Source organism: Benincasa hispida, chromosome 5 (genome assembly GCF_027475165.1).
Source record: "Benincasa hispida cultivar pf3 chromosome 5, pf3_genome.v1.1, whole genome shotgun sequence".
In the NCBI taxonomy this organism is placed as follows: Eukaryota; Viridiplantae; Streptophyta; class Magnoliopsida; order Cucurbitales; family Cucurbitaceae; genus Benincasa; species Benincasa hispida.
In genome coordinates, this window is record NC_143482.1 from 31,746,814 (window position 1) to 31,759,738 (window position 12,925).

The 12,925-nt window shown below is 32.0% G+C and overlaps 1 protein-coding gene across 1 annotated transcript; it reads left to right on the forward strand.

Annotated features, from left to right (window-relative positions):
* The first annotated feature begins 9,247 nt into the window (after positions 1-9,247).
* LOC120077059 (annexin Gh1-like) lies at positions 9,248-12,366 on the forward strand. The gene is made up of 5 exons (XM_039030909.2): positions 9,248-9,583; positions 10,517-10,662; positions 10,901-11,119; positions 11,514-11,726; positions 11,820-12,366. Exons 1-5 carry the CDS (start codon positions 9,508-9,510, stop codon positions 12,114-12,116), a joined length of 951 nt encoding a protein of 316 aa, XP_038886837.2. The 5' UTR covers positions 9,248-9,507; the 3' UTR covers positions 12,117-12,366.
* Positions 12,367-12,925: the final 559 nt, after the last annotated feature.

A 12,925-nucleotide genomic window follows, 5' to 3' on the forward strand; every position in this document is an offset into this window, starting at 1 on the left:
GGACCTTAGTTTATTGGATTCAAGATTACAATTTCAATAACAACTTTATCGAAAAACAAAACAGAATATATTTATCAATTTACAAAACTACGAGTTTTAGGACATAAAATCCAACAATAACAACCTACAAAATATTTTAGACAAGCTAAACATCCATAACATACATCAAAGGCATTCAACATTTAATAGAACATTTATATTAAAACATTTGAAATCCTATACATGCATACTATATATTATAACATTTTATAACATACTTTCAATACATGCAACATGCTTCTTATGGTGGGATTTTAAATCTACATGGCATACTTTATGCACATACAAGATTTATTTAATTATAACATATATCACATGTAAAAATAATTAAACACAAACTGATATGATTTTCATTTTGGCATTTTTAAGTAAGCAAAGACCTAATTATTACAAGAAATCAGAAAAAACTGGCTCCAAACACTTCTAGAACCTAAATACTATACTGGTGATAGATGACCTTGAATCAGACCCGAACCTCTCGAACCGGACCTTCAGTGCTCAAAATTGTGTTGAACAGGGCAACAACCATCGAGTATGCCTTCGAATACCATCGTGTATCGAGTATTTCACTAACTACCATCAAGTATGAGCATCGAGTACCATCGAGTATGGTAACATGCAACAAGTATTTCACGAAATACCATCAAGTATGAGCATCGAGTACCATCAAGTATGGCATCATGCATTGAGTACTTCACAAAATACCATCGAGTTGCTCATCGAATAAGACATCATGCATCGATTTTTTGAGCATAGAGCATCGAGCATCGAGTATCGGGCAGTTGTTGAAACTCTAGTTCCTGATGCTCGACCTTCTTCACTTATTTCTTCAATTACAACTTAAATCCAACTCTAATGACTCCATACGAATTACAGACACTTAAACATACATTAAGGCTCATCATATAAGAGCCAATTGTAAGAATTACAGCATAATTGAAGAGAAAACAATGCCAAAACTCAGAAAAGTATATCAGTTCATCATTTTCATACAACTTATGAAAAAACACCTACCAAGCCAAAGTTAAACTGAATTGAATGCTTAAAAACAGAGTTTCAACATTAACCTTTGAAGTACCTTTGATTCACGATCTTCAACTGCAATCTTCTTGATATCTGCACGTGAACCACCATAAGGTCTCCCCTACTATCCTCTTGGTGCCTTGGATTGAGTCGTGGGACTCAAAATAAGCTTGGATTAAGGGAATAAGGAGAGAAAGTTTCTAGTTTTGACAATATGAAGAATAGTTCTTCAATCACTCTTTCTCAACCAATTGCGACTGATTGCATGCGTATTTCCACTCAGATTTCAAGTTTATATTGCATGATCATCATGTAAACTCATTTGCTACATGAGATCCAGCACCTACTTGCAATTTGAGGTGGATTTAGAAGTGCAAATGTGACTAAGAAACTTGCTTTTTTAGTGGGAAAATCCCACATTTTCAATTTCCAATTTTCTTCTTTTTATCTTGATTTCCAAAACCAAAATAAACATTTCAATTAAAAAAATGAAATTTTATTAATTTTATTGATTCAATAATTAATTTTCTAATAAAATTATTAAATTAATTAAACAATTTAATTAATCTTATTAATTTAATATTAAATATTAAATTAATTTGTCACCAATTCTATTACCATGAATCTTTATTCATGAATTTAATATTTAAATCATATTTAAATATTAATCGATTCTCCAATTCCGCTTAATTCTAACTTGAACATTTCAAATCAACTTATCGCGCTACTCTAAGGCTAATCCCTTTATGAGTTAGTAGGGGGACCTGGTGGACCTACAGATCATGGGCTCCAACGATCCGAGATTAATTGGCCAAACCCTTTACACCGAATTAACCCTTATTCTTTAACTACTGGTCACTCTACTAAAGCATGTAGTTGCACTCCCCTCGTTGTAGATATATTGTGTCCACTCAGTATAACCATGATTAGTAAGTTAACCCTTCACGGGTTGTTCGTAATAACGACTGGGTCAAATGGGTGTTTTACCCTCAAGATTACCTCTTGTTCCTTCAGTCCCACTAATCCTCTAATGAACAATTGGTTTGTGATCCAATCATTAAACTGAGTCTCTCTTGAGCCAATGAGAGGGTGGGGCCCCTTGTTCATGATCCAGAATCAACACTTAAGGGAATAACCTCTCTACTATCCCTGAAAGCGAGTAGGAATGAATGTCCCCAACTATCTACCCGGTGTTACCCCTAAAATGGGAGGCTTATTAAGTCGGCGCTATTGAGCCAATGCAAATTTAAGGATAATCCCAAATAAATAGGAGTTCTAATTAACTCAGGATTAAGGTCAAGTTACCTAGGTCATCGTTTTGAAATAGTCAGCCTTAAACAGTAAACAACGTTATAAAATAAGAGTGACTAATTTTGTGGTCCGATCTTGTGCAAACTCATTGCACAATGCTACCCCCACTCCTCATGTCATCACATGTACGAATTAGGATCAGTTCGTTTGTAGCATTTTATAACTCTTTGTAACAACTACAGAGTTGGCCACATCCAATAGTGTTACTAGAATAAGACACTCAACCTTATTCATGTACTATAGATCATTTTAACTACTTACTCGAACCTAATCCACTTTTATGTTTCCAAATAAAGTTCAAGTACTCATATAATAGTTATGGATCTTTTATTTATTGGATTTATTTCTAAAACGAAATAAGCAAATTCATATATTCAATAACAACTTATTGAATTTTGAGAATAAGTTTATTGTTTACAAACCACGAGTTTTAGGACATAAAATTCAACAATATAGAAAATCAATTACTAGATGCATTTATAGATCAAAGAAAGTAACTAAGTCACATATACCAGCTGTAAATGTTCCATAAAAAATTGATATCCCAACACAACACACGCCAGAAGTGTGATAGACCAGTGGGTTCCAAAGATAAAAGTCCTCGAAAACAAAAATAGTTAATAGTCAAAAAGACTTGTTTGAGGATGTAAATACCCATGAAGAAATCCTCGACATGACTAGTGAGGAAAGTGAAATACTTAAAGATAATAATGAGATTTCAATAAACTATATCGTGACAGAAAAAAAGATAAAATTGAACTAATGTAGTTATTGACAATATTTTTGTGTATAATATTGCTCTTGATATTATATCTAAAAATAAGGATCCTAAACCAAATCTGTGGAAGAATGTCGACATAGAAAATATTGGCTTCAATAGAAAGGAACAATCAAGGCAGAATTAAACTCACTTTCAAAACGACAGGTTTTTGGACCAATAGTTCGAATACTAGAAGGTGTCAAACCTGTGGGATACAAATGGGTATTTGTTATAAAAAAAAAATGAAAATATTGAGGTCACTGTTGGGGTTGATGCCCTAAATCTGGTAAGGTCCCATAGTTTGTAATTGTAATGTACAAACACTTTATTTATGTAATAAAATATATGATTTTTTATTTCAAAATTAGTTGCATTAACCACAAACCAATAAACTAATATCCAAGGTTATCTTGTAGCTTAAACATGTATGTAAAGACATACGGATGGATCATGTTTAAGTGATAACCTAAATGATCTGTAGTAGATGGATAAAGTTAGATACCTTATCCTGACGACACTACAAGTATGACCCGTTTTGTAGATGTTACAAATGTTGTAAAGTGCTACAAATGATCTGATCCTGATCATTCATGTGGAGACATATGAGCAGGGATATTCTATGTTTAGTCTCATTATATAATGTCGTTCATAATAGAGACTTACATTTTACCAAGATGACCATAGGTAACATGACCTGAATCCTAAATGAGTTGTGAACTCCTGCCTATGAGGGCAGTCCTTTGATTTGTATGGGTGAGAGTGATCAGATCGCCTACTTAACAAGCCTACCATTTTGGGGATTCATTTGATTGGAGAGTTGGAAACACAGCTACACAAGAAAGAATTCACTCCTTCATAAATATCGAGGAAAGTAGATAAATTGCTCCCTTAAGGGCTGATTCCGGGTCTTGAACAATGTGGCGTCACACTCTCTCCTGGCTCAAGAAGGGTTTGATCATAGTTGGACTATGATTTATTGTTCGTTAGAGGGACCAGTGGTACTTAAGGAGTTAGATGTAACTACAGGGGTAAAACGGTAATTGTGGCCCAGTTGTACTTACGAGCAATTTGTGAAGGGTCATCGTACTATTGATTGGTTATATCCAATGGACAGAAATATATCTGTAATGCGAAGAGTGTAACTACCAGTCTTTATTGAAGTGCCCAACAGTTAACGGATGGTGAATAATTTAATTAAAGAGTTTAATTAATTATTCACGTACCATTAGAGCTTCAAGTTACAGGTTCATGAGGTCCCCTCGATAACTCAACGGGATTAAATGAGAATCAGTTTTTGGATTAATTTAAATTGTTCAAATTAATAGAGGGAATCAATTATAGATGATATAATTAATTTATTTTAATTATATATGATATAATTACTACAATTTGCTACATTATATTAAGTATTTATGAGAGGAAATAAATATTTGAATATGATTCAAATATTAATTATATAAATTGGATTCATATTGTTAAATTTAATGTAAATATGATTTATATTAAATGCTATTAGTGAGAGAAAAGAACCTATAAGTTATATTGTATATGATACAATATTAAAACTACAGGTTATATGTTATATTTGATATAACATATAGTTTAATATATATTATATGATAAGGTAGTTATCATATTAATATATATTAAATTATTTATTAAATCCATTGATTAATTTAAAATATTAATAAAATAAAATAAATAAATAAATTATATATTTATTTATTTATTTATTTTATTAATATTTTAAATTAATCAATGGACTTTTCTGGGAAAATTGGTTCCTGTTTCTTCTTCTTCTTGCAAGAGAAAGGAAGATATAGAAAACATAGAACAGTTCTGTGAAAGAAAATCCCATCCTTTCATCTCTGTCAATTCTCTTCTCCCTCTCTCAATCCAAAATCACCAAAACATCACAAACTCCTGAATTCTCACCAAAGAATACCGAGGTCATCTCGTGGTCGTGCCCATTTCGATTTTAGGATTTCGCTTAAAGAAACATCTTCAAAGGTAAGGGTTTCTGAAACCCAATTTTTTTTTATGCATGTTGTACTATTTTTTGTTTGTTAAATGCATAATTATATTTCTTCTTCTGTAAAAATTGAATTCTGAAAAACTGAGTTTGGGATGATCTGTTGCTTCCACTCATGGACCCTTCATTGGGATTCTACAATTGGTATTAGAGTCAAGTTAGGTTTTGATCTCAAATTCTAATTTTGTGAATTAATTTTAAAGTTTTGGTGGGTTTTTCATTTCTGCATTTTGTAATTCATGAGATGTTTTATATTGAATGTGGTTTTGCAATTAATGGATTTTTACAGGATTGGACATTTAGGTTTATCGCTTGTACCATGTTTTGGGGTGTAAATTTATAATGAGTATGTATTTGTTAGTCCTTATGTCGTTCATGGTGGTTCTTGGCCAGATACTAGAGAAAACAAGGCAAAAAACGGCGGATTTTCGAAGAAGTTTGAAACTGTACAGTAGTGTTGTGACGTTGTGCCGCCCTAGCGTCATGACGCTGCGATACGGCGAACAAAGAAACTCCACATAGCGTCACGACGCTAGGGCACGACGTCGTGACGCTCTGAGACGGAGAGGACACACGATCCAATTCCGGTTCGCACGTGGTTCATGGTCTGCTAGTCCGATTCGGTTCATGGTTTCTCCAGTTCGAGTTGGTTGGGTTCTTCTGGACCGGTTCATGGCTGGTTCGAGCCGGTTGCAGTCTGGTTCGAGTGGTTCAAGGCCCGGTTCACCTATTTTGAATCGGATAGATATTTATTTGTAATAGTTGATTATGAGGAGACATATTCTCTAATGGCAGATAAAATTACACTAAGATATTTAATTAGCTTGACTGTGTATAAAAGTCTAGATATGCATCTTATGGATGTAGTCACATCATATTTATATGGATTTCTTGATAATGATATTTATATAAGAATCCCAAAAGGATTTAAGATACCTGAAACATATACATCAAATTCTCGGGAATGATATTTAATAAAGTTATAGAGATCACTATATGGATTGAAACAATTAGGACATATGTGGTACAATCGCCTGAGTGGATATTTACTGAAAGAAGGATATCAAAATAATCCAATATGTCCATGTGTTTTTATAAAGAAATCATAATTAGGATTTTTCTATTATAACTGTATATGTTGATGACTTGAATATCATTGGAACTCCTAAAGAGCTTTCAAAGGAAATAGAATATTTTAAGAAAGAAGTTAAGATGAAAGATCTTGGAAAAACAAAATTTTGCCTTGGTTTGTAAATTGAGCATTTAACAAATGAAATATTTATTCATCAGTCAACTTATACAGGAAAAAATTTGAAAATATTTTATAATGAAAAGCACATCTATTAAATATTCCAATGGAAGTCTGTTCATTGGATATAAAGAAAGATTTTGATCTCAAGAAGATAATGAATAACTTCTTGGTCTTAAAGTACCATATCTTAGTGCAATTTGTGCACTTATGTATCTTGCTAATAATACAAGTCCAAATATTGCATTTTCAGTAAATTTATAGTTCTTCTTCTACAAAAATATATTGAAACGAAATTAAGCATATACTCCGTTATCTTCGAGGAACAATTGATATGAGCTTGTTTTATTCAAATAAATCAAATTTTGATCTAGTTGGTTTGTAAATTCTAGATATTTATCTGATCCACACAAAGCTAGATCTCAAACAGGTTATCTATTCACACATGGAGGAACACTGCTATATCATGACAATCGGTGAAACAGACCATAAAGGTCACTTACTCAAATCATGCTGAAATTCTTGCAATAGATGAGGCTAGTCGAGAATGTATATGGCTAAGGTCAATGACTCAACACATTCGTGAAACGTAAGGCTTGTCTTCTAATAAAAATCTTCCAACAATATTATACGAAGACAACACAGCTTGCATAGCCTAAATTAAAAAGGATATATTAAAGGAGATAGAACAAAGTATATTTCACTGAAGCTTTTCTACACTCATGATCTTGAAGAAAATGGCAACATCACTGTACAATAAATTTGTTTGAAGGATAACCTGGCAGACTTATTTACAACATTACTAACTGTAACTTTTGAAAAATTGGTGCACAACATTGAAATGCAGTGACTAAGAGATCTTAAGTGATGTTTTCGTGAGGGGGAGTAAATATATTATATTCTTTTAGGAGTATGTATTATATGAAACATGCACTCTTTTTCCTTCACTAGGGTTTTTTTCCCATTAGGTTTTTCCTAGTAAGGTTTTAACGAGACATAATTTATATATATATATATGGGCATCTAAGGGGGAGTATTATAAATATCATAAAAATAAATGCTCAATGCTTAGTGTCCTTAAAGTCGTGTCATTTTTCATATTGTCCATGTGCCTTGTAATCATTCTTGGTGTCCATGTAAGTCTACATCCTACTTGCCACTTTGCCTATAAATAGTGACATTTGGTGGATCTCAAAATAATGTTTATTGGTGAGAAATCCACTTCAAAATTCCATTAATTTTCATTTTATCCAATTTTATAATTTCTGTTATTTTATATTTTAGTTATTTTATTTTATTTTATTTATTTATTATTATATAAATATATTATTATATTATATTTTCTTCATATCCGTGTTTCCATCGTGCTCCTCAATTTCACAACAAATCACAAATTTAAAAAACCAAAAATAAAAAATGAACAAGTATCCAATGGAGCCTTAATTGATCATTTATTTAACGATACTAATGTAACTCTACAATTACGAAATTGATTAAATATCGTTAAAAGTGTTCTCTTTTGCACTCAATAAATTATAAAACATACGTACAATATGATGTTTGTGCACTGATAAATTTGTTTTTGTGCAAACTTTTATTTTTATTTTATTGAAATCAATAAATTTATTGAATATTTGCACTTTTTTTTGTTTGTTAAAATTAGGGAGCAAATTCACAAAAATTGAAAAAAAGGTAAAACCTATAATACTTATTTAATTTTAAGGTTCAAAATTTAAACTTTAAAGTTTAGAGTCTAAATTAATAGATTCCGATATGTTTATGACTAAAATTAAGTTTTTGAATATTTAGAATCATGGTATTAAATTTTTCTCTACATGTTGATATTTCTACATTTTTATGAGTTCAACATCGAAGAAGAATGAATCGACATTTTTTATTATATTATTATACATAAAAATATAAGCAACAAAATGTCACTAATATATTTATAATATAAATAGAAACATGTTTTTGTTTAAAAATGTAAAATATTCTTGTGTAAAAATACATAAAAAAAATATTTATTTATTAATTTAAATATTATATATGATTTTTTTTATTTTATAACATTTTTAGAAATATTTATAGACATTGACATATATTTTACCGACTTTTTCCTTCACATTTTTCTAAAATTGAGACATCTACATTTTTAAGAGTGTGCATAAAGGCATCGAAAATTGATCCGATCGATCGAAATCGACCAAATTAAGGTCGGTCGGTCGAAGCTAGGACTTGGTTGTTCAATTTTTCGATTTTCATGTAAAAAATTTGCAAAACTAACCGATGGACCCATATATATATATATATATATATATATATATATGATTTCTTCAAAAAAATAAATAAATAAATAAAAGCAAGCCCCCTACCATCAACCTAAGTTCAAGCCTACTGTCTTAGTATTGATTTTTTTTTTTTTTAATGTTGTCTAATTTCTTAACCCGCTACATGTTTGATTCAAAAAATTTCATTAAAAAGTGATTGATTTAAATTAACAAAAGTTACAAATTATGTTAACCTAATAGCACTTCATCAATTCATCGTTTTTCATTAAAAAATGATTGATTTATTATTTTTTTATGTTATCTAATTTCTAAACCCACTAGAGGATTGATATAAAATTTTTCATTTAAAAATGATTAATTTAAATTTAAAAAAAAATTACAAATTATGTCCATCTTTTCTTTTTAATTCACTTTGACTTTACTTGTAAAAAAAAATCACAAAATCGATAAAATCAACCGATCGTCGGTCAGATTTTACACATTTTTTTTGGTCGATTTTTAATATCTATTTTCTTTTAAAATTGACACCGATGGGATGCACACCCCTCTTTCCATCCACATTTTAAACATTAAATTGGAATGTAACATTTTTTAAAGTGATTTTCATGCTCTTCTCGTTTGGGGGTTGTTTTTTCTTCAAATTTGCGCCTCACATGTTTGCCACGTGTTGGACTCGACTGTCCAAACACAAAGAGATCAATTTTTTCTTTTCTTTCCATATAATGATTGCAATTTGCAATTTACCAACTCAATCCATCTTCGTCTTCGTTCACTGCATTGTATTTGTTAACACACATACACAAAAATGGCCACTCTGACGGTGCCGGATCAGCTTCCTCCGGTGGCCGAAGATTCCGAGCGCCTCCATAATGCATTTCAAGGTCTCTCACTTATCTAATATCTCCCCATTCTTCTGTTCCTTCAATTGATTTAACCATTTTTAAAATTCCCTGCTGTTGTACTTATGTAACTGGTTGTATTCTGATCTAATTCCCCAATTGCCTCAATACCCTTTTCGATTTTCTTCTAAACCTTGCGATTCTTTGATCTCTGTCTTTTCACCGGTTTCAAACAGCCATTTATATCCTGTTTCTGCTCTTGATATTGGTATCGGGAATTTTAACGTGTGAAGCCCATGGCTGAATGCCTGATTTTGTTTTGTTTTGATGTAATTTCAGTCCCTTTTGTAACTATAATTCATGCGAATTTCCTTCTCATTTTGTTTTTTAACAATTGTAAGCCTCAATGCTTGCCTTGAAAGTTAACAGTGTCTATTGTCGGCGTGTTGTTGATATAATATTATATTTACTATAATCCATCAGTTTAAGTTTTTGGTCAACCAGTGGTCAGTTCATATCCTTGTGGGAAATCTTTGTTGTCTTCAGTTTATGGTTCCTGTAATTAAATTCGTTTTTAATTGATCATCACCGAGTGCGAGGCAAGAAGTCTTTGGATAACTTTTGTGCTCATTGCTATTGGATCATTTATATGAATGTTGAATCATCTCACAGTGGTTTTTTTTAAAAAGTTAATTGGGGAAGAAACACAACAAGAAGTTTTAGATTTATCTCTTTTCAGTTCTCTTCTTTTGGTGCAAAAACAAGGAATGAGCTTAAATTCTCTTATATAGCGGGAGACTTCTTCTGTAATCCCATCGGTTGTGTTTCTCATTTTGTATGATTTCACCTATCATTGAAATTTATTTCCTATCCAAAGGAAAAAAGGGGGGGGGGGGGGGGGGGGGGGGGGGGGGGGGGGAGGAATTGTGCTGGTTTAATTAGATGTAGAGCTACATAATTTTTCTCTTCCTGCAGGTTGGGGAACGGATGAGGGGGCGATTATTTCCATATTGGCTCACAGAAATGCTGAACAGCGCAGTCTGATTCGACAAACCTATGCCGAAACATATGGAGAGGATCTCTTGAAGGCGCTAGACAAAGAACTTTCAAGTGATTTTGAGGTCGGAATCTGGAATCAAACCTTACTTTATTCTGATTGATTACACTTTAAGCTATATAAACATTTTTTGTTGCAGCTTTTTTTCATGCACAACATTCCAAATTTTCAAATAGAAAAAGGGATTCAAATGATTTTGAAAATTGCATTTCTTTAGCCATGTTAGCTTGAAACATGAACAATAGGATGAGCTTCTAAAAAAGAGCGCTGAAATGGTGTGATTTGTCTCCTTCCATTAACAGAGAGCTGTGCTTTTATGGACACTACAACCTGCTGAACGTGATGCATTACTAGCCAATGAAGCAATAAGGAAACTTACCCCAAAACATTTTGTTATATTGGAAATAGCTTGTACTAGAACTCCACGCGATCTATTTTTAGTGAAGGAAGAATACCATGCTCGTTTCAAGCGGTCGATTGAAGAAGATGTTGCACAGCACACTACAGGTGATTTTCGCAGGGTAAGACAATGCTTTAAAATATTGGATTTGAAAGCTTCTGAGGTGTTTTGGGCTTGATTTTCTTACAGATGTTTGCTGCAATTGTTTGTGGTTTCTGGACACGTCTTTCACATTAGATATTACTCGTAATTCTCATTTCATTTTCAATGGTTTTCTAAACCATTACAAACTATTAGCTCGCCCTTTTCATTTCTAGCTTTCCTTTGGTTCCTGAGTATATCCATTGCAATATCAAATTGACGTAAGATTCAAATTTTGTTGATGCTTAAAGTTCAAACCAAATGAACTTTGAATTCTCTTGTATACTCTAAATATGCTAGATATATTTAATTATCAAACACTTTCCTTTATATTTTGTTTCTCCTCTTGAAGTTACCATCTTTTTTCCATATAGCTTCTGGTTCCCCTTGTGACTGCATATCGATATGATGGTCCTGAGGTAAATGCTACCCTAGCAACATCAGAGGCTAAGATACTTCACGAGAAAATCTCTGAGAAAGCTTACAATGATGAGGAACTCATCAGGATTATAAGCACTAGGAGCAAGGCACAACTAAATGCTACATTTAATCATTACAATGACCAATTTGGGAATGCTATTAACAAGGTTTGTGAATATTCAATATTCGAAGTATCTTTAATAGTTGTTACACTCTTTATGCATGACCGATTGGCAATGCATCTTGATCTTGTGATGCAGGATCTGAAGAGCGACCCCAATAACGACTACCTTAAACTTCTGAGATCTGCTATAAAGTGTCTAACTTGGCCTGAGAAATATTTTGAGAAAGTTCTTCGTTTGGCCATCAAAGGGCTTGGGACCGATGAAGAGGCTTTGACTAGAGTAGTAGTTACGCGAGCTGAGGTCGACATGAAACGCATCGTTGAAGAGTATTATCGGAGAAACAGTGTCCCTTTGGATCAGGCAATAAAAGGCGATACCTCTGGGGATTATGAAGCAATGCTTCTTGCTTTGATTGGTAATGAGAGTGGTTAACCCAAGAGTCAAGTCTATGGATATCGTTATGTGTTCTTGTTGGTATATCATGTGTACTTGTTTTATGCTGCTGTGGTTATAGTTGGACCTTCACCATAGATTTAGTTTGAAGAAAAATGTTGCACTGTGATAGCAATAGTTTTTAATGGTTTTGTAAGACTATCTTACATAAAACTATATGCTTATACCTTAATGCTTATATAGTTTTCATGGATATTAATAATTCAGTAATATTTTTACTTTTTAAGTTTATGCTTATGTCCTTAGAGAGCGTTTGGCAGGTGGTCGTCTGAAATTTGGGAATGTTAATCTTAAAGTTTAAGTGGCAGGTCTGGAGTATTATCTAGGTTTGGGAAAACTTTAAAAAATGTCTAAATTTAAAAAGTATGTATTTGTAGTGCATGTTTATATAAACAATTGTCTGCAAATATGTAAAAACTGATACCAAAATAATATAATTACAACACGACTTGGTTGTATAAACAGCAATCGGACTCATATTAGTAAATGTAATACAAGGATAAACCTATTGCAGATATGACACATGAAAAGATCAAAATACGCATCATATAGTCCACAATATCCAAATGGAAAAAAATCATTGATTCATGGAATTATTATAGATTCAATCTCTTTTTAAAACTTATTTATACTATATTAAAAGGTAGGATATTTAAAAGAATATTTTTAGACAATTTTATCCTTCATAAATATTTCTTCAAAACCGTGTAATTCATTGTATTTTGGATTAATTACAAGTATATCGATTTTATTTAATCATTCAATTACTTTTCTTCTAAATAATTAAT

What these genes read in the sequence shown, in the direction of transcription:
- LOC120077059 (XM_039030909.2), top strand. Translation starts at nt 9,508, where the DNA reads ATGGCCACTCTGACGGTGCCGGATCAGCTTCCTCCGGTGGCCGAAGAT. An exon ending in CTACAGGTGATTTTCGCAGG is followed by an intron (nt 11,120 to 11,513) that starts GTAAGACAATGC and finishes TTTTCCATATAG; the next exon opens with CTTCTGGTTCCCCTTGTGAC. An exon ending in TTGGGAATGCTATTAACAAG is followed by an intron (nt 11,727 to 11,819) that starts GTTTGTGAATAT and finishes CTTGTGATGCAG; the next exon opens with GATCTGAAGAGCGACCCCAA.